Source organism: Aspergillus bombycis, assembly GCF_001792695.1.
Source record: "Aspergillus bombycis strain NRRL26010 chromosome Unknown contig00068, whole genome shotgun sequence".
Taxonomy (NCBI): domain Eukaryota; kingdom Fungi; phylum Ascomycota; class Eurotiomycetes; order Eurotiales; family Aspergillaceae; genus Aspergillus; species Aspergillus bombycis.
Genome location: NW_019170070.1, coordinates 14,466 through 35,025, shown reverse-complemented (window position 1 = coordinate 35,025; position 20,560 = coordinate 14,466). Strand labels below are relative to the sequence as shown.

At 45.6% G+C, this 20,560-nt stretch overlaps 5 protein-coding genes across 5 annotated transcripts; 3 read left to right on the top strand and 2 right to left on the bottom strand.

Moving 5' to 3' along the window:
• Nucleotides 1-232: 232 nt before the first annotated feature.
• On the bottom strand, nucleotides 233-3,242 carry ABOM_007140 (pumilio-family RNA binding repeat protein; the record flags this gene model as incomplete). The annotated part of the gene is made up of 7 exons (XM_022534269.1): nucleotides 233-449; nucleotides 500-590; nucleotides 642-921; nucleotides 1,068-1,694; nucleotides 1,743-2,903; nucleotides 2,969-3,079; nucleotides 3,138-3,242. The coding sequence occupies 7 exons, from the start codon at nucleotides 3,240-3,242 to the stop codon at nucleotides 233-235; spliced, it is 2,592 nt and encodes an 863-aa protein (XP_022387278.1).
• A 3,408-nt stretch (nucleotides 3,243-6,650) lies between these two features.
• Nucleotides 6,651-8,366, top strand: ABOM_007139 (putative ER to Golgi transport protein (Sly41); the record flags this gene model as incomplete). The annotated part of the gene is made up of 2 exons (XM_022534268.1): nucleotides 6,651-7,049; nucleotides 7,104-8,366. The coding sequence occupies 2 exons, from the start codon at nucleotides 6,651-6,653 to the stop codon at nucleotides 8,364-8,366; spliced, it is 1,662 nt and encodes a 553-aa protein (XP_022387309.1).
• A 981-nt stretch (nucleotides 8,367-9,347) lies between these two features.
• Nucleotides 9,348-11,896, top strand: ABOM_007138 (putative NADH-ubiquinone oxidoreductase, subunit G; the record flags this gene model as incomplete). The annotated part of the gene is made up of 7 exons (XM_022534267.1): nucleotides 9,348-9,462; nucleotides 9,523-9,546; nucleotides 9,603-9,654; nucleotides 9,709-9,723; nucleotides 9,781-9,803; nucleotides 9,854-11,735; nucleotides 11,794-11,896. 7 exons carry the CDS (start codon nucleotides 9,348-9,350, stop codon nucleotides 11,894-11,896), a joined length of 2,214 nt encoding a protein of 737 aa, XP_022387308.1.
• Nucleotides 11,897-12,346: 450 nt separating this feature from the next.
• On the bottom strand, nucleotides 12,347-13,687 carry ABOM_007137 (uncharacterized protein; the record flags this gene model as incomplete). Its single annotated transcript, XM_022534266.1, has 4 exons — nucleotides 12,347-12,804; nucleotides 12,871-13,177; nucleotides 13,237-13,454; nucleotides 13,531-13,687. 4 exons carry the CDS (start codon nucleotides 13,685-13,687, stop codon nucleotides 12,347-12,349), a joined length of 1,140 nt encoding a protein of 379 aa, XP_022387305.1.
• Nucleotides 13,688-15,061: 1,374 nt separating this feature from the next.
• ABOM_007136 (putative cytokinesis regulator (Byr4)) lies at nucleotides 15,062-18,180 on the top strand (the record flags this gene model as incomplete). Its single annotated transcript, XM_022534265.1, has 3 exons — nucleotides 15,062-15,077; nucleotides 15,201-17,561; nucleotides 17,612-18,180. 3 exons carry the CDS (start codon nucleotides 15,062-15,064, stop codon nucleotides 18,178-18,180), a joined length of 2,946 nt encoding a protein of 981 aa, XP_022387304.1.
• Nucleotides 18,181-20,560: the final 2,380 nt, after the last annotated feature.

Genomic DNA, 20,560 nt, shown 5'->3' with positions numbered 1-20,560 from the left:
AGAACGTTGAGAGGACCGCTCATTATCAGTCGGTCGTAGATACTCGCTGCCCAAAATGATCAAAGCGCCGCGAAACCCTGGACCAGAGCGCCGTAGAATACTAAGTCGAATACTATATTGTATCAGTCGTATACCCACGCATTAAGCACCACGGATCCAGCTGATGTTGCCCCCGAGGTTCAAGTAACGGGAAAATTGAACCCATTGTTTGCAAAGGCCTCTGCTGCCGATCTTAGCGGAATGGTGGGTAGTTAGGGTTCCATTGGCTTCCACGATTAAATCGGCCTCCATTCTGACCTGACACTTGGTATCTATCGTCATTGAAGTTTGTGAAACGACCGATCTGCATGCCAGCTCCTGGTCCAGGGCGTGTAATATGAGACGGGTTGCAGCAGAGCATAGCCACGCGAGAACCAAATTTAGACCCACGTAAAGAGACCATATGCTTCCTTCAAGGGAGAATTAGAGCTATTGAAATACACTAAACAACAAAACATACCTGATATGGCTAGCAACTAGCTCACGCTGATGAGGCGCGGTGTTCATAAGGATCCACTGGATGAGGTAGTTCCCATACTGATCCCCAGCAACTATCTATAGTTTAAGACCAATCCCTCCGCAATTTTGGAGTTGCGACTTACTGTCAATCAATGGCATTCTCGGTCGATCAGCACGGCCAGTACACACTCGAGTAAGATAGCGGTCTAGGAACTCAGAGCCACCGATTTTCAAACATTTTTCTACTATCTTAGAAGCAAATTGATCCATGCTATAGTCAACTGACCATAGGAGGATATGCTCAATTGCACGATTCTTGTCATGAGGTGCGCCGTGCTCGCAAATGTGTTGAATGCACCAGTTTCCAAACTGGCCGTGAGCAAGTAGGTCGATCTTGGTTAGCACTTCTTCTATAGCAGGACGCTAAGGGTTCGTCAGCATTCTCTGTCCGGGTATACCCCAAACCCCTTCCTTCCTTCTTCATAGTTTTTTTATGCTGGTTGTGTATCGGCTGTCTCCTTGGTTTATGAGGTCTGCTCGTTTAGAATAGCAGAGGGACAAATTCTTACTTTTTCATCCTCCACACAATTCTCAAATATGTTTTGCACCACCAAGCTTCCTGTCTCCCCCAAAGCGACTTCATGCCACATTCCGCACAATGCTTCGTTGACCTTGGCCATAATCTGCGGGGGTTCACCACTCCATCGTAACTCGAAAAGTTTCTGCCAGACGTGACAGGCATACCGGTGGATCACTGTTTCTGGAATTCTGCGTAAAAGTTCATGGACCATAACAGCTTTGTGTTTTTCAGGGACACAATCGAATGCCTTTTGGATTACATGACAGCCAAACGGATCCATGCTAAGGCTCAATGTGTTACCTTTTATTGCATTTGCAATGGCAACTATCTGTTCAGATGTGCCATGCTCAAAACAACGCTGGACAAGAAAGTTGCCGAAACGATTAATCATGAGTGGATATGCCTGATGCACTATGGCCTCTATAATTTCATATTTTTGCTCAGCTGTTCCAACTTTGAGTTTCTGCTGTAAGAAAATAGAAGCCTGTTGATCATTGTTGCAAACAATTTTATCAACAATATACCTCCAATCACAAGAGACAGTTTTGTCGAGGAGCCTGCGGTAATTAAGTGGCTCGAGAGGCGAAATGTACGTCTGAGTAGAGCTCACACCGACCTACAAGCGTGAGCATGTGCTAGGAATACAAGATTAGGTACTCCTCACGGCTGAAGATGTCCATGGCGGTGCAGTCGCGCCGGAAGCAGTAAACTCAGAGGCTGTCGGAGAGAGGGGAGTCCCAACTGGTTGTTGATGATAAGGCGGTAGAGGATACAATCCGATCTGTTGATATGTGCTGCTTTGCCGGTTCACAGGTGATCTAGGCGCCTGGATGCTCGGGGAGCTGGCAGCGAATGTTCCCCAAGGAGAATTCTGCGTTGGAAAACATGACCCACCGCGGTTGGCTTGTGTGATAGACCGGCGTGGACCGGCGCCTGAGCCTGAGCCTGAAGCATACCTACTTTGCTCGCTGGCAAGGCGTGCATCGAAACTGCAAGCTCCAGTTAACGGACCAGAGAACACACGATGAGGCAGAGACGAAGTGTTTCCTGAGACACCAATATTGGGAAGCGGGTTGCCCCAAGGCCTACTCAAATCTTGACTAAAGAAATTATTAGACATTGACATTGGCTCACCGTAAGCTTTATCAGTAACTTGGTTAGTCATATTCATATTGAACCTCTGCTGAATTGGGGGAATCCAGAATCCTCGCGACCGGTTGTATGCTCCCGTAGAAAGCGCGTCAGAAATGTCTGATTGAGAGTCGTCTGGACCACTCCATCCATCCTGAAGCTGGCTAAAAGTTGGATTCGAAGCGTTGAAGGCGTTTTGTAAATCACTGATCGTCTGCTCCGTGACCTCCCGACCATTGAAGTCAACTTCGGAAGGAGGGCCAAGGGCTTGGTCCAGTGTGTGTTTGATTACGCGAGATTGTGCAAGCTCTTGTTCTTGAAGTGCAATTCTTGAGTTAGCAGCAAGTAGTTCCTGCTTTAAGCGAAGAACTTCGGATGAGTCGGTGTTGGTGGCGTCCGGCAGGGCTATATCTTGGGCAAGAGACTGAACTGGCCGCGAGGTTGAAGTAAGCGGCAGAATACTAGATGGTTTGTTGGCTCCACCATGCCCTTCTAAACTCTCATAGCTGCTATAAAGAGCACGTCTCTGTCGATCAAGCAAAGTTTGCTGCTCGGATAGCCTTGTAAGGATTCCTTGGTTTGTTGAGAGCTTGATACCTGATGGTTGAGGTTTGGGTGAGAGCCTGGAAAGTAGTTTTCCCATCTCGGAGTTATCAGCTGGAGAAATGGATTTTGGATGCTCCAACTTCTGTTTCTGGGATTGTGAGACATTTTGACCTTCATGGAACTTTTTGAAATTTTTTTTGGAAGAAACCTGACCTTGTTCGATAGGATATCATTGAATTCACCAACCGAGGGTTGAAAATTTCCAAGCTTGGAGGATACCAGAGGTTCAGGGTGGCTATCAGAAGCGCTCATATGCTTGTTGTTCTAGAGTGAAGCTTGATTATTATTGAATCGCTGCACCCTTACTGTCTGCAGCACTTACGGATACTTCACGTCCAACAGATGATGTTTGTCCATCGTTTGAGAGTAACTTGGCCTCGGAGAGTCTGCGGCCGATTGTGGGAGACCCGGTGGACAGTAGAGACATTTCTGCCTAGATAGTCGACGGAAGCCTTCATAAACAAGCAACAATTTAACTACAATCAGGCTGTTCGCTAGAGACGACACTGTCTGAAATCCAAATGCTTTCACATGCAACAACAAACTGGAATTGGGGCAAATGCTTAAAAGATGATAGTAAGTGAAGAGATAGGCTTTATCTTCGGTGAAGAAAGAGACGCGAGATAGATGGTATAATCTAGAAGAGACAAGATCAGAGATGGAAAGATTGGGACATGGACACTAAAAAAGAATAAATCATTGATGTATGGTATTGGGAAGTAACGATGGGGAGACTAAATGGAAGAATGCGTTAGCCGCTAGGGAAGTAGGAGGAAGTATCCATGGAGAACACCTCACCTACCAGTAGGTAGTACTAGTAGAATGACCCAAAAACAAAATATAAAGACTACCGTGATAGATGATTACCTATTATATCCGCCTATGACCAGCCCAGTATGCTCCAGATCTTCCTACTGACATTTATCGGCATCTAGCAGGATAGCTAGCACATACAGTAATCTACCATAGCAGCAACAGTGGCACTGAGTATGGTACAACTTGCTCCAGGTTAGGAATATGGGCATATTTGATTATCAGCACCGGGAAATTTCAGTTGTATCTGTTCCACTTTCAGAAATATCCTGTATTGAGATAGCCTTTTCCAGTGGAGTCTCTGTCCTAAGCCCAGCTCCGCTGCAGTAAAGTAATAAGCCATGTGTGACATTGAATAAACTACTAGTAGTCTATTTAATTACCAATACGTACTTCTTTGTTCAGATAGTGATCTACATCAGTTTAGCCATTGTGCGATGTGTTTAGGCTAGCAGCCAGCCCGGTCAACATCATCGACATATTTCCAAATTATACCTTCTGTGGCCCTCAGGACCAGCAGCTCCCCAAATGTATACAACATTAAGCAAGTGAGTACATTCATAACAACCAAAAAAATTCTGTTTTAAGTAGATCCTCCCGGAAGCGGCAAAAGTAGCACTGCTACCAGTGCTAGTAGTCCGGAGCCCAAGCTTGGTGAGATCAGGTTATCATTTCAAATTTGGAAAGTAATGCCCTTTTCAAGGAAAAGGTTCCTCCAATTAATCCTAGATAAAAGGTTAAGCAGAATCATATGGTAGCTTCATGAAACCATGCTGTGCTAGGTAGCAATTGTCTTTCGTTCGTTCGTTCATTGTTTCTATCAAATGAGTGACAATAGAATTGCAAGCAGATAATTTTACAAGACTTGGGGTGCAGATAGGCTGAAGCCCGCGACGGTAACATGCGACTCGATTGATAGGGATATGTCTAGAATTAAAAACTGGCTCGAGTCTTCCACACTATGAGATACGACTAGGTAGTAGCTAGTGTTGTTGTATCGCTCGCTGCTCAATCTGTCTCATCAATGTCATCATTCATGTTCTTTGCCGCAATGTTACTCCCCCTCATTAAACCATGACATACCTTCGCCAAAAGCAAGAATACAAAGCCTGTGGGAACCAATTTGTGGGATATTTAGATACCCTTTCAAGTAAGCTATATATGGGTACAACAAACCTGTCTCTAGACAGTAGCAGTCAAAGAGAGTTTTTCTCTCGTTTTCTCTAAGAAGATTTCGATAATTAGTAAACAGAATAAGATATAATTATGATCTATTGAATGTAGACAAATTTTCTATGATTCTTACCTCTATTATTACAGACTATATTACGTTCGCTTTAGCTGTGAGTCCCTTGGCTCTGCAGGATAGCATAGTACGCAAAGCTTAGTTCCCTCCCTGAGAAAGGAAAAATAAAATAAAATAGGGAGAGTAGAGGGAAGAAGAAACTAGGAGCTCTATTACTATCTATATATCTAATTATTATAGGGGCATTCTATCATAATCAATCATAGATATACTGGGAATCTATGACTACACTGTTTGTTGGTAGCTTACTCCCTACATAAATCATCAACTGCCGCTATTTTATTATTGTATACAGAATGATCTTCAGTTCTTGACACATTTTTTGATCTTTTGCAGCAAAACTTCGAAAATAGCCAATTTTTAAAATATCTACAACTCAACCAATATTTATTATATTACTCTGAAATTGAAAACATAGTAAAAGAATAGCTCAAAGACTATAGTTTAGAGAAAAGTTAATAATTCTGAAATTTAAAGCTAAATGAAATAAATTTAACTTACTGCAGGTATTTTATACCTTCAATAGTAGTGGTTTTAATTTTTAAAACTTCAATCAGAACTAGAAATACTCCGTAATTGAGATTTGGTTGAGCTGTAAGTATTTTAAAAAAAAAACTGCCAAGAACAGAAGATTTTTGCATGTGCTAAATATGTCACGTGGCTCTACTATCAAGACCACATATGCCATACGGAGTAGACCTGAATCAAGGTTGACTGCGAAACAACACCTTTTAGGCATTAAACAGTAATAATGATTCAGAGCATAGAGGTGTGTATATATATATACATCAACGAACAAGATTAGTATACCATTAACTTTCCATACGTGGCTAATAAATTATATAGGTTCATGTAACATGCATTCAGTTGGTATGTACATGCCAGTCAGACCATGATGTTAATAAGACCCATGCTACGTAGTAGTTATCAGGCCGTCGTCTAATAACTCGAATTTAGCCTGTCAGAAATTTTGAGCCGCACGTAGTAAAGTACTCCGTCAACATTTAACAAGTTATAGTTAACTTAGTTATGGAGTAGGTAGTATGACTAACCTTCCTCGAGTACTTCCTCCGTACTCCGTACAGTGGGATGTCAAAAGTTTGAAACCATCCATTTATTGCCCAGTTTAACCGCTTTCCTAATTTTACTATTCTGTGTGGCAGAAATCTCGCAAACTCCCTCCCTGGGTCTTAATAATTACTATACCAGCTATCTAACTCAATAACTTATATCTATATCCTCTCTAGAAGCTATAATTTAATGTGTAGATAGAGGTGTGTAGGCTCAAGCACTGAATTTGATAGGGTTGAAATATAGCGGTATGTTAGGCGGTCAAGCGGATAGTTTCAAACTTTTGGCATCCCACTGTATATTAAATTCGGTGATAAGGCGTGGTCCCGCACCATGTTCTCCATCCTTGATGCTCATTCGCCAGAAGGATTCGTCATCCAGCGAGAAGAACCGCAAACGTTACAAGACTGCAGTTGGATACTGATCCCAATATCCCAACATCCTTCCAAGTCGACTTCATACGGCCTTTCCACCAGCACGCGAGAATTCTCCTTGAAAAGGTTGCTTGAGAGAGTCGGAGTAATTGGCCTTCCTTACCTTCTGGACGTATGTATGGCCGCTCGACTTTACCGTTCAGGTCTACTTTTTAGTCTCAAGGCGAACCAACCACAAAGACATGAAAAACCAGTTATCAAGTGATTAGGAATGACTACAGCCATTGTTACTGGTACTGGACGGCGCTCTTCTATACGGCAGTCAGATTTACAGACTTCAGCGACTGATTTTACTTCACAATCGATGACTACCAGTCCGATAGACAAGTTCCCGCAATTCAAGGACGATCAATATGAAACAGCTGCAGCTTCAAGCGAACCTCATTCAAGTTTTGCGACCAACTATACACTGAATGATCGCTGGGAATCGCGCAAAGCAAACCATTTTGCTCCAGAGTATACAAATGCGACAATCAGGTATCCAAAACATAAGCCGAGAAAAAGCATTAGCGAGGCAATCAGTACCATCCGCACACGTAATGCCAGTGTGAGTGCCAATGCGCAAGAATTGGCCCAAGCCCTCCGGGCGCCGGTGTCATATAAACTGATAGTATGGTGAATCGTTCTTGCGCCTTATTAGGAATAATGGCTCACGTCTACTTAGAGTCTTTGCCTTATTTGGTACATGACCTCCGCCCTAACAAACACGTCGTCGAAATCCATCTTGAATGCACTCCCAAAACCAATTACTCTTACAATTGTGCAATTCGCGTTTGTATCAATATGGTGCTTACTGCTGTCATATCTATCGAAGATACTGCCATGGCTCAGGAATAGTGTTCCAGCCCTCAAAAACGGTATCCGCTACCCCTCACGCGATGTTATAATGACTGCGTTGCCACTTGCAGCATTTCAGCTAGCAGGCCACATACTAAGTTCCATGGCCACTTCCCAAATACCGGTCTCTCTAGTTCATACAATCAAGGGACTATCGCCCTTGTTTACGGTCTTAGCATATCGCGTGTTCTTTCGCATCCGATATGCCAGTGCTACCTACCTATCTCTTGTTCCTTTGACTTTAGGTGTTATGCTTGCCTGTTCCACTGGATTTTCTACCAATTTCTTTGGAATAATGTGCGCATTGGTTGCGGCTTTAGTCTTCGTTTCCCAAAACATATTTTCCAAGAAGCTTTTCAACGAAGCAGCGCATGGAGAATCGGAGACACAACAGTCTGCTCAACGGAAACTGGACAAGTTAAATTTACTTTGCTATTGCTCTGGATTGGCCTTCATACTAACACTTCCAATCTGGATTCTCTGCGAGGGTTACCCATTACTTTCAGATATAATGCAGGACGGATCCATCTCCCTGTCAGACAAGGAGAACTCTCTAGATCATGGTGCACTTATATTTGAGTTTGTGTTTAACGGAGTCTCCCATTTTGCACAGAACATCTTAGCATTCGTTCTGCTATCCATGATATCCCCGGTTTCTTACTCGGTGGCTTCTTTGGTTAAGAGAGTATTTGTCATTGTCGTTGCGATTGTATGGTTTGGCAATTCAACCACTGCTATGCAGGCAATTGGCATTGTTCTTACGTTTATTGGACTATATCTCTACGATCGCAACAGCCATGATGACCTAGCAGACCAAAGGGCGAACGCAGACCACTTTCGCCTGAAGGAAAATGTACTTCCTCTAAACATCCGGAGTACAACTCAAACATGGGATTCGAACGGTTATGTATTTCCACCGGGAAAAACTATTGAACGTCAGTTTCTAGACGACACACATTCCTTTTCAAACAACCTGAAGAAAGACGATAATAGACCAGGCCTAGTCCGCCCCAGGGGAAGCAGTAATACTAGGGCATGGCTACCACCTGGCACAAAGCAAGAGACGACTTGGCAGCCAAGTGACTCTTAGATGGTCTTGGCCCTGATTTTCATGGTCCTTACTAGTACTCTACTCCTTGGAGTGGTCTGATTTTGCGGTCTAACAATCTTCAGTTTGCCGTAATGTACCTTTTCTCCATCCATTTCTCGCGCTCTTTTTTTTTCTTGGTGGGGAGGGGATGTGTTGAACAATATCGTTGTATTGGTATGGAAGACTCTTAATAGAAGTACATGTTCAAAGTCTCAACATCTAGTAAACTTCCTTTACAGTGCTGTAATTTCGCGTGCCTTGTTTGCAACTATATAAATTACGCAGTACCATCGAATGGAAAGAGAGTTGACAGTCTGCGAAATCTTATCCAGCCAATGACCCTAGCTTGATCACTTGATTTCAGACAGTGTCCTCAATATATTGTTAAGTTCTGAGGCTGTAAGCCCATTGAAGTTGCCAATGGAGTACTTGGATACTAATAAGTGTTTATTAGAGAATAACTAGTGCCCGCTCGTTTATCTATAGCAATAGATATACAACAATGAGTGTTGCCACTGTCAGTAAAGAACTATACCTTCATCAGGCAGTCACATCAATCAGATGAGAATAACCTTAAGGAGCTCCAGCTCAGTGCATTTGTTCTTGGGACATGTAGCAGAGGGGGGAGGGATAGAAGAAAGCCCTACCACCTACAATAATCATGCCCGTGAATGAGTTTGATATGAGAAAGAGAGAAGAAGAAGAAAAAGAAAAAAAAAGGGAAAGAAATCATCTCCATGGTGCTTAGAAAACGTGACTAAAAGGTGTGACTCGGATTAAATGATTTGCCGTATAACCGAGCCAATGCGAGGCGGGCAATTTGCGAGTGACGCCCCGACTTGACTGGCAGAATCCGAACAAGCCAAAAGTGCTCTCTTTAAGAACATCAGCTCTTCAAGCTCTGCATTGGGCACCTCATCCACCCATCTCCTCTTCTAATTATTTTCCCTTTCTTTCCCTACCCCTTTAATTCCTCGCAGTATGCGGCCGCAGTTGTTTCGTGCGGCCGCCCGGGCTGTCCGGGTCCCAAAAGTCAACTACCTTAGATCCTTTGCGACGACAACCCATCGCCTCGCCGAAGTAGAACTCACAATTGGTATGGCTTCATTGATTTCTAATTCCATGCCTGTATTGAAGCTGATTTCCATGGCTTTAGATGGCAAAAAGGTCTCAGTAGAAGGTGATTTAATCTTGCGATACGACGTTCTAGCTCTCCTTGCTTATACCTTTCCACAGCCGGGTCAGCTCTTATTCAAGCTTGCGAGAAAGCGGGCGCGACAATCCCAAGGTATGGAGGCGTGCAACGAAGATTATTAAATAAAGCTGACCATAATCTCAATAGATACTGCTACCACGAGTACGCTCAGCCCTCTCTAGGAAGCCACGTTTATATCCGCTGCTAACATCCCAACAGAAAGCTTATGATTGCAGGAAATTGTATGATCTCATATAATGCCAAATTTAAAGATTTGCTAACCTTTCTTTAGGTCGTATGTGTCTAGTTGAAGTTGAACGTGCACCGAAACCAGTGGCATCGTGCGCTTGGCCCGTACAGCCGGGAATGAACGTCAAGACCAACTCACCGCTTGTCCACAAGGCGAGGGAGGGCGTTATGGAATTTCTCCTCGCTAATCACCCCCTTGATTGCCCCATCTGTGACCAGGGCGGCGAATGTGATCTTCAAGATCAGTCAATGCGTTATGGTGCCGATCGTGGGCGCTTCCATGAGGTTGGTGGCAAGCGAGCGGTGGAAGATAAGAACATCGGACCTTTGGTCAAGACGTCTATGAATAGGTGTATTCATTGTACCCGCTGCGTTCGATTCATGAATGATGTTGCCGGAGCCCCAGAACTTGGAACTGCCGGCAGAGGAAACGATATGCAGATCGGCACCTACCTGGAGAAAAACCTCGAGTCCGAGCTCTCCGGCAATGTTATTGATCTCTGTCCCGTCGGCGCGCTCACTTCAAAGCCTTATGCTTTCCGTGCTCGTCCATGGGAATTGAAACACACCGAATCTATTGATATCCATGATGCTTTGGGCTCCAATATCCGGATCGATAGCAGAGGTATGGAGGTCATGCGGATCATTCCGAGACTCAACGATGACATTAATGAGGAATGGATTAACGATAAATCACGGTTTGCGTGCGACGGCTTGAAAACCCAGAGGCTTACAACGCCTCTTATCCGCAGGGAAGGAAAATTCGTTCCCGCGACATGGGAACAAGCACTGACGGAAATCTCCTCTGCTCGCCAGAAACTCCAGCTCAAGGAGAATGAGTTCAAGGCTGTTGCTGGACACCTAGTAGACGCTGAATCGCTCGTTGCCATGAAAGATCTATCTAACAAGCTTGGTTCTGATAACCTTGCTTTGGACCAGCCAGGTGGCAGCTCACCCATTGCTCACGGTATTGACGTTCGTTCGAGCTATCTCTTTAACTCGAAGATCTACGGTATTGAAGAGGCCGATGCCATTCTGTTGGTCGCCACAAACCCTCGCCACGAAGCTTCGGTCCTTAACGCACGCATCCGCAAACAGTATCTGCGCTCTGATCTTGAGATCGGGCTTGTTGGTGAAAAGTTTGAGAGTACCTTCGACTTTGAGCATTTTGGCTCCGATGTTTCCGCTCTAAAAACGGCGCTTGCAGGGAAATTCGGTGAAAAGCTTGCCTCCGCCAAACGCCCCATGATCATTGTTGGTAGCGCTGCAGCAGAACACGCTGACGCCAAAGCGGTTTTTGAGACAGTCGGCAGCTTTGTAGAGAAGCATTCGAGTACATTCAACACTCCCGAGTGGCAGGGGTACAATGTTCTCCAGCGCGCTGCATCTCGTGCTGCTGCCTACGAAGTTGGCTTCTCCACGCCATCTCCGGAAGTTGCTCAGACCAAACCGAAGATGGTTTGGCTCCTCGGAGCTGATGAAGTCGGTCAGAATGAGATCCCGAACGATGCTTTTGTCATTTACCAGGGACATCATGGCGATCGTGGTGCTCAACTTGCCGATGTTGTCCTTCCAGGTGCTGCCTTTACAGAGAAGTCCGGCACATATATCAATACTGAGGGGCGTGTACAAGTTACTCGTGCGGCCACCTCGTTGCCTGGTGCTGCACGCGATGACTGGAAGATTATCCGTGCCACCAGTGAGTTCCTTGATGTGCCTCTTCCGTACGATGACATTGAAGCACTCCGCGACCGTATGGAAGAGATTAGCCCTGTGATGCGCCGATACGACGTCATTGAGCCAACTTCTCTGGGTTTGTTGAGCAAGATTCAATTGGTCGAACAGAACAAGGGCACCCAGCCAACCCTGGCGCCTTTCAAGAAGGTTATCGATGACTTCTATTTTACCGACTCAATCTCTCGGAGGTATGTACCCCTACAGTTGCTTCATCTATATAATTTTTCATTTCTAATCGAGATACAGCTCGCCAACGATGGCCCGATGCTCAGCAGCTAAGGCCACAGGAAACCCAGAGACGAACTTTATGGCTGCTGGTGAAATGTCACCCCAGGCTTTGTACGGCTAAGCCCTTGCCACTTGAAGCATGATATGCCTAGGTTTTTTCTTGTTTGTCTATTGTCTAGGCGTTGTCGTTGTAACACCTATACTTCGTTATTGTGTTTTGTTCCCTTATCATTGAAACTGTTAGTCGTCATGTTTTGCCACCTCATTCCCAAGATGCCTCCCATATCACCCTCTGGTATAAACTGGGATGTCAGTAGCGGTGAACTTGTACATAAGATTGAGGTAAAATTCAGCTTTTGCGCATACAGGTACTTTAGGATCTTCGAGTATTCATAATAATACCAAACTGTGGATGAAGCGTTGAAGTTCGTTGTATTTCACAAATTAAAAGGTGTCCAGCTTGTTTACAATGGTTATCTCAAGATTGAAGAAGAAGAGTAACTAGCGTCTAACGCAACAAGAATTGCGGTATACGCCCAACTACTGTTTATTAATTAAATACCAATGCCAGTCATAGCTCATCGTCATCTGTCTCCCCAGCAGTATCCTCTGTGTTATTCTCCTGCTGATGAGCCTGTGTTTTTGGCTTCGTTACGGCCGTTTGGGCCTTTCTGGCAAATGGAAGTTCTCTTCGAGGAGGAGCGGGTAGTTCCTTAATTACAGGGCGACCAGCTGGACTTCTACGTTCGAGCATATGTCTTTCGTCCTCGCTGCCAGTCAAATCTGAGGGCGCGGGAGACCCTTCATCTGCGGCATTTTCGTCCCTTTCCTCCAGAGACTGAGATGTTGAAGATCGCTCATCGGCCGTTTCATTGGCCTTCTCAGAGTCATTTGAGTGCATAGTCTGATCGAATTCCGTTTCACTCTCCGCCTCATCATCGCTCATTTCCGCGGCGGTACGCTTCGCGACCCGGATACTTTTGTGCGGTCGGAGATGCTGATCTGATGCTGCAGTCTGAATGCAAGACACTAGTTTTATAAAAATCACGGGTCAACTGCCAATCCCGTGCTGGATAATATCTAACCTGACCTCACCTTTTTCCCGGTCTACTTTTGCAGTGGCTAGTAGGCGTTGCTGGTTGCGTATCTTAAGCTTCTTTTCGTTCAACAGCTGGACAAAATTGACTATTAGTTGTTCTTCGTGCTGTGTTTTCGCGGAAACGAACTCCTCGAGCTGCTTGTTGAGTTGTCTAATCACGTTCTCAGCACTGCGGTAGCGAGCAAGCAAAGAAGTAAAACGCTGCTCGAGGGTATGGGCCCTGGCGGCAGCAAGCGCTGCCCAGTCAAAGAGCTGGATAGCTTGTTGGTCATCTTGCCTGAGAGTCACGGAGCCAAGTCTTTGCTGTAAATTGTCAAGTTGTCAGAGATTAGAATCTGTGTTTACATGCAAAATGCACATACAGTTATGGTCTGGATCCTCTTTCGAATAGTGATCACCAGCTCCTTGTCTTCGGCATCACTGGCACCAATGACGCTAGCCGATGATTCAATACCACACAACTTCATCTTCGCGTCGGACTCATCCAGCTGGCCAAAGACATATGATATAATTTGCACCCATTCCTCGTCGTTGCCGTCATAGTTTTTAGAGCGAAACTCATGTAGGTGCGACTTGCGCACTGCCCTGATTGTCTTAGCTCTTGCTCAATTACTTAAACAACAAATAAAATCCAGGAAAGTAAGAGATCGGCGTACCTGTACCAATATACGGGTTCTCGCCTTCAGTAGCAGTGACGTTCAAATCCACAAGAGACGAGCCAGTGCGAGCGACATGAACAAGTATATATGATTCAGGGTCGTCGGCCCTGGGTAAACGCAGAACCCGAGGAGACAGGCCAAACTCGAAGGACATACTGAGGGAGTGCCGAAAATGGCCGAGTGACGGGTAATTGAGAAGAGAGGGAGTATTGGTACGAAAGCTATTTGCCGCTATTTAAGATAGTATTTTACTTGAAGCTCCAGGTACAGTGGGCCATAATAGGCTACAAGCCAGGTATAGAGATGGCTGCCTGTTAGGTTCCTCGGACCCATCGAAGGGTAAGGTTAAGAATGAGGATGAGCCACCGAGTACTGCAGGTGATGTACGGAGCAGTACTCCGCTAAATTGGTAGTGCACGGCCTAACTACTTTTAGTAAAATTTAAACATAGGTGCCAGGTGCAATGTCTGCTACTTGGAAGATTCTCTATTGGGAAAAGAGCTTCACGTAGATTTTGACATTTATAGACAGAGATACTAGATACGATGTATACAGTTCTCTAGGTCTGTCTTCTAAAGGCGTTTGGCTAGGCTGGTAATATACTATATTTATTCTACATATGATAACAGAATACCTAAAATGGGTTGGAATATTTGATATGTCACTATAGCCTGTAGTTTACACTGTACACATCGAATGTTTATTCATAGCTACCGGAGCAACCTAACCGGAAAACTGCCCAGATTGCAACAGGCGACTCACTTCAAGTGAAGGCCAGGTACCTAGATCCCTCTGCCGAACGCATCCAACGGCTTGTGGATCCGTATGAGTGTCGGAGCAACAATACTACTAGTAATAAATTATAATACTACTAATACCATGCTATACTCTTAACTACTAGCTAATTAGTGCCACGAGACCCAAACTAATGATGCGACTAGTGAGCAAACAATAGTAGTACTCTGTAAGTGCCTTTTCCCATGCCCACCCTCTTCCCTTCCTGTTAATGAAAATCCCCGTTCCTCAGCCATTAACTACTTTCTTCTGAAAAAGGGAAAGCGAGAAAGCGAGAAGTAAAAAATACTGAGACCTAACCCCTTGGCAACCCCCTACAAATCATTGACAGAGGCTTTCCAGTTGGGATGTACCCGCCAATGGTTGTGTAGTTCATCAACCCCTTGTTACCTAACGTTTAAACGATCTCTCTTCTTAAGGAATCCTCCAGCAACCACGACCACGGCCACGACCACTCCACACGGACCAGCAGCACGACTGCTGAATATCAGGCTCGTGTCGATTTTCCCCGTAGGTCGGGTCACCTGTTCCGTTTCTCCTCTGTGGAGGCACGCGTGACTTCGCCTTTGACCCTCTACCACCCGTCTACGATCCTTTTGATTTTGACGTATCAATATTTTGCGAAGGAAGACGGGGCTTCAGGAAATACACGCCATTCCAGGGGAAAGAAGAAATCGATTTGCCTGCCAAACCCGCAACGTCACCGTAACCCAGCTGATTCCATTCACACGGAATGACGTTCCTTTTCTGTAACAACGCAGTGGGTTTCAACGCCGAAGATATCTGAACCCGCCCCTCGAAAATACGATCTATATTTTTTGTTTTTTTGTTTTTCAACACTTTCCCTGACATGGAGTCGTTAACGCTTCAAGTACGCCGTGGTGAAGAAACAATCGAATGCTGGGACGATGATGACGACCTACAATGCTACGACGACATCCAATTACGCACCGCATCAAGTGCCACATCAGTAACTAATTCATCTATTCGTCGGTCTGGTCACCGAGATTCAATATCCTCTCGTCGTTCCGGACGCTCCGATCTTGACTCCAACGTGGGTGACGATGAGGATTGGCAAGTTCAACTACTGGATAATGAAGAAGGTGTGAACGAAGAAGCCATAGCTTCTGCCAAAAATGCAGGAATTCCTTTACCTGCAAATTTGCCCAGGTCAGCCCTCGTCGGGGGCACTATCAAACGCCTGGGGCGGAGGAAACCTAAGCAAAACTTTGTTGATGATTGGTCCGAAGACGTAGAGTTCCCAGGGCCAGATGGTGTCTTGGAGCTAAAAAGTCCACAAGAGTCGACGTTCCCGGAATCGCTCCGGCAGATTAGCTCCGCTGCTACGAGCCCTGTGAAAACGTCGGCTTCACCCTTCTGGAGTGATGACATTTCTTCCCACTTGCAGTCTGCACTCGCAAATCTGGATAGCTACCCAGTCGATGATAGTGTCGACGATGCCGATGATGTTCCTACAATCAGAGCTCCAGTATCTCGGTCTCCGCAGAGGAATGGCTTCCTTAACGATTCAAAGCCTGACAAACAGAACCATGACTTAGAGGACTTTGAGCGGGATTTTCAATTGCCGGCGGATGACCTGCCTTTACAACTATCACATCGACAGTGCATCTCGAGGATTTCAAGCCCTACGCCTGATGAATTAGATATTGACTGGTCTGAAGGCAGCATTGGTGTCCGATTTGGTGGTACTACAAGAGATCATCGATCGAATCCAAGCTCCTCGGTCTCCGTAGTCAGCCCCAGTGCTTCCAGTTGCCTGACTGCGGAGAGTGAGGATGAAGGTCTAGATGGCCTCGTTATCCCCGACGGGCCTTTGGACTTAGAGTCCTCTCTTAGGAAGCGGCAAGAACCGAAGTATGTAAACTTAAGTCACCCGAAACTAGCGAAGCCAAGCCGTGAGTCGGCCAGCACAGATAACTTCTTCTCGGGTCTTGAAATCGAGGACGATGACGTCTTTGATTCAAGGAGGCTCTCGATAAATCCAAACGTCAAATGCAAGACGGAACGTCCTGGCAGCCCAGCCAGGCGTTCAGCAACTACTCTGACCTTCACGCACACAACAGGTTCCCCGAAGACTCGGATACCCCGTCTTTCTAGTCACGATCGTCCGCATTCAACACACCTGGAAACTGTTTCAGAAAGCGGTGCTCCTTTATCGAAGTTCCGAACGCCTCCGTCACGAGGAGGGGGGCATTCTTCGCATTCATCACTGTCTAGCCTTACACCCTCCGGATCTACATTAATGTCCCCGATTAACTCCGCTCCAAATCTGCGACTTGTCGGTTCGCGAGTCCCAAAGGGCTCTGTTGGTAGCGAACGTATCACTGCGGGAAATCAGCTACCGAAAAAGAAACGGTCAATGCCATCGATGCGAAACACACAACAGCCAGCGATACCATCTTTCCAGCGCTCCCCTTCTCGCCAAGACGGATCGAGCTTTTCTACCATCCGACCAAGAACTCCGGTTGATCGCGCAAATGACGTGAGAACATTAAGCCGTAAATCACATGCACCGTTTATCCCAGCTGGGGCGTCAGAAAATCAGTCACACCATGCCAGCGTCAAAAGTTACCGGCCATCCCGTCGTACAAATTCGGATAGCTCCAATGACGTATTCAATTCGCAAGCTCCATCTCGCTTGTCTCGGTCGAGTCGCCATGATACTTTCGGTAATACCATAAATGATTCAAGTCCCGAAGCCTTAGTCACTTCCACAAAGAGAGCACTTACCCGCCCAACCCGTCGGCGTAACTTTGGTGATGGTACTGAACTGGCATCGTTTGATGACTTGCCAACGTCTACTTCAGCAGAAAGCCGATTCGTGAAGCTTCCTTCTGGACGTGGAGCCCCGCGGTCCCTTCGAAATAGGCTGAATCGAAGCCACACCATACCGGCGAGGACACAAACTCCTACCCCCCAACAACCGGTACTCGGTACTACCCCAAAGTCTCATGACTCCACCCCAAGATTTGCACGGGACACCAACGCCTCAAGAAACGCAAGAGAGCAGCGCATCGCCTCAATGACATTCAACGCAAAGGCTCGTGAGAATGCCTCGCTTACCTCTTTGAACGCAATCTGGAAGGCACAAACAGTCTCGCGGGTTCCTTTAACCTCGACAATAAGAAGCAGAAAGAGTAGACCTGCTATTGCGGCTGGATGCAAACCACACTTAATTAAGCCTTTGGGAGCAGGTGTCCAGGAGGCCAAATGTACGTTGATTCTCTGTTCGGGACATTGGACTATAGACTGACTGGCCTAGCTGTAAACGGCATGCAATACAATCCTAATGCTTTCCGTTGGGAAGGAAATGAGGGCTTGATTCGGGAGTTTGAAAAGGGTTCGCCCAAATCACCAAAACCAGCACCCGCTCTTATCACTAATGTAGGCGCGATGCAGAATGTGCAGGTAGTTGGTGGGATGGTGTTCGATCCACAACGTATGTGCTGGCTTAAACTGGCGCCACAGCAACCAGGGACAAAGGGGCTGGTGGCAGTTCAGGATGAGGACGATGTCTTCGCCGGTCTTGGTGACCTCGAACACAAGACTAGCAGTTCCAGACTGCGAAACTCGAGTACCTATGATGATTTTGGGTTCGGTGGGAGCGGTGATGATCGAAGCTGTGGGGATTCGTCAGACGAGTGGCCTATGACGGAAGAATTTGATGTTGGCCCAGAATTCATCAGGCGTCAGCGTGCAGAAGAAGAAAAATGGAGGCGTAAAGTTGATAGGTGGGTCGGCTTCGATCGTATGAGATTTGGGGACGGCTGGCGATGGGCTATTCGAGACTTGGTGCAATTTAACAGCACATGGGACCACAATAGTGGGTGATCATCAAGGCATATTGAACACATCCCCTTTCTGTTCCCACCACCCTCTGACGAAAAGGGCGATGGAAAAGTAACGGGGAACAGAGAGAGGGCCGGGGGACGGAGAGAGTGGGAAGGGAAAAAAAAAAAAACAAAAAAGCCAAAAAGAAAAAGAAAAAGAAAAAGAAAATACTAAAGGAAGAATGGGAGGATTGGTGAAAGAGGTTGAGGCAGTGATACCCTTTGGAGACAATGGAGTTATACTTCATTGGTTGATGCTCCACCTCCAACACTTCTAAGATTTTGATGATGGTAAGAAACGTTTTCACGATAGTGGGATAACCCTATTTGTGGTTAAGCTGCAATGGGCATCCTGCATGAGGTTATGACGAAAGGCTATGGACTCCTTGACCTTAATGAACCGGTCAATACTATGATCTTCCTCTCTGTCTGCTTTTCTTAAAATAGGATGTCGTGCCTTATGGGAGTATCGATACTAAAGAAGCAGGAGTTCTATGTATTTATAATTGCTGCTGTATATACCTCTTCATGTATGGAGTAGATGATTCAGATTCTCGTGCTGAGTCCATGTCCATTAATGCATCAGCCATTCCGTCTGTATTAGACTTAGAAGATCGCTCTAGTTAGCGAATCTGAGCATGGGATCACCCACCTCGATGAACAATTGGCGAAAACGAGTATACGAGAAATATTACCTCCTTATTTGCTTGTCTATTTTTTTCTTTTTTCTTTTAAACAATTTCCTCTCCCGACAATTGTTAGCATCCATCATGCCATTTTCGCCGACAAGAAGAAGAAATTAGAAGGAGTAGTTGAAAATAAATCAGGTGTATTTAAAATTGCTTCCTGTATCCCACATAACCCCACTGCTCTATCGTCGTCTTGGTATTATAAGTCTCTAATCAAGTCCAATCAGCCACGGCAGGCGGAAGCTGTTGATGGGTCTATACTAGGCAGACGCAGATTATCGTGGACAAGGAAGACCGTGCACCAAGTGTTGTAGGCGAGTTGCAACAATTGCCAGGCTGCCTACGGTATGGACATACTAGTAGTGTTAGCTTTCAAAAGTCTTACAGGGCACCCTGGCGATCTATTAGGGAACAAATTGATGCACTCTGTTTACGAAACTAATGACACTAATGTATGACATGCACCTTCCCAGCAGACCTCAGCCAGCCTCCGATGTTTTCTGTGGACATTGCAATTGTTTGTGTGACACAGCATCGGATCGACTACACGTAGACCCGAAAGGACAACTGAGCTTTTACTTGACCAATAACATCGCAACAAATAGGTTGCCAACGCACTCAACCATGGGATCTAAGCAGTATAGGAACTAACGGTCAAGGGACTCAAGGCAGACTTCATGGACCAAAGCACCCATGGCTCCAATAGTCGCTCCTCTGCCCAGCAGCATCAGCGGTTCTGCATAATATGTGTCAAATACATCATGGATACTATTTTAATTACAAGTACGGTGCCCGGCAGACGTTTAGTGCTATCGCCCACTCGGTGTTTCCAGCTATTAACATAATTTATGCACTTGAATGTGTCACTAATGGGCGTTGCTTCTACAATCCTGTCCCCAAAACAAACCAGGGAGTATACAGGGCATACCCAGGTCCCAAGTCTTAGAGCAGATGTTTTTACCGAATTCTAGAACGCGACCAGGCCCCTCACCGCAAAGCTGACCACCAGCCACGCATTTCGCATCTACTATAGTAATTCCGTAAAGTATAATTTGCTGGGTAGATTCTACTACTCATCCTCCCTTGTCCCTGTGCAGAAGCCCTAGCTTTATTTAGGATGCTATTTCTAAGGACACAGTGTACTCCGTAGAATATGGTAATATAGTAAAGAGTACATCTAAGATACAGTTACCCACTATAAAGCTCTAAGTAGTCCTCTCCGCTCTCTTGATATTCCACCAGTGTCTTGTTGTGATTATACACTAGAAAGTATATGTTCACATGATCAAAAGATGACACATTGCACATGGAATTTTGTGCTCTTAGTCGGTACCTTGGATGACGTAAAATTGGCAGACTTTATGTCAATGCTTCTTTATATCACTAGACGCTGACAGCAGTAGTCAATAATAGCAGGATTAGTACTACTTGCATCAGCTTCTGATGATAGTATATCATACAAGTAGCATCGATGGCTCTGCAGGGAACCCAGCTCCATGAAAATCAGCCACTGATATCAACCCCGTTGACTAGACCTACGGGAAATACGGAGTACAGCGTCCTACATAGACCCCTGTTCAATTGTTGTGCACGGATAGACAACGGATGGAGCATCGTCCATCCAATCCGGTTACTTGCAGACGGGCCTTAATGCATACTAGTACAAGACGTAAGGGGATTAAGATCTCTTAA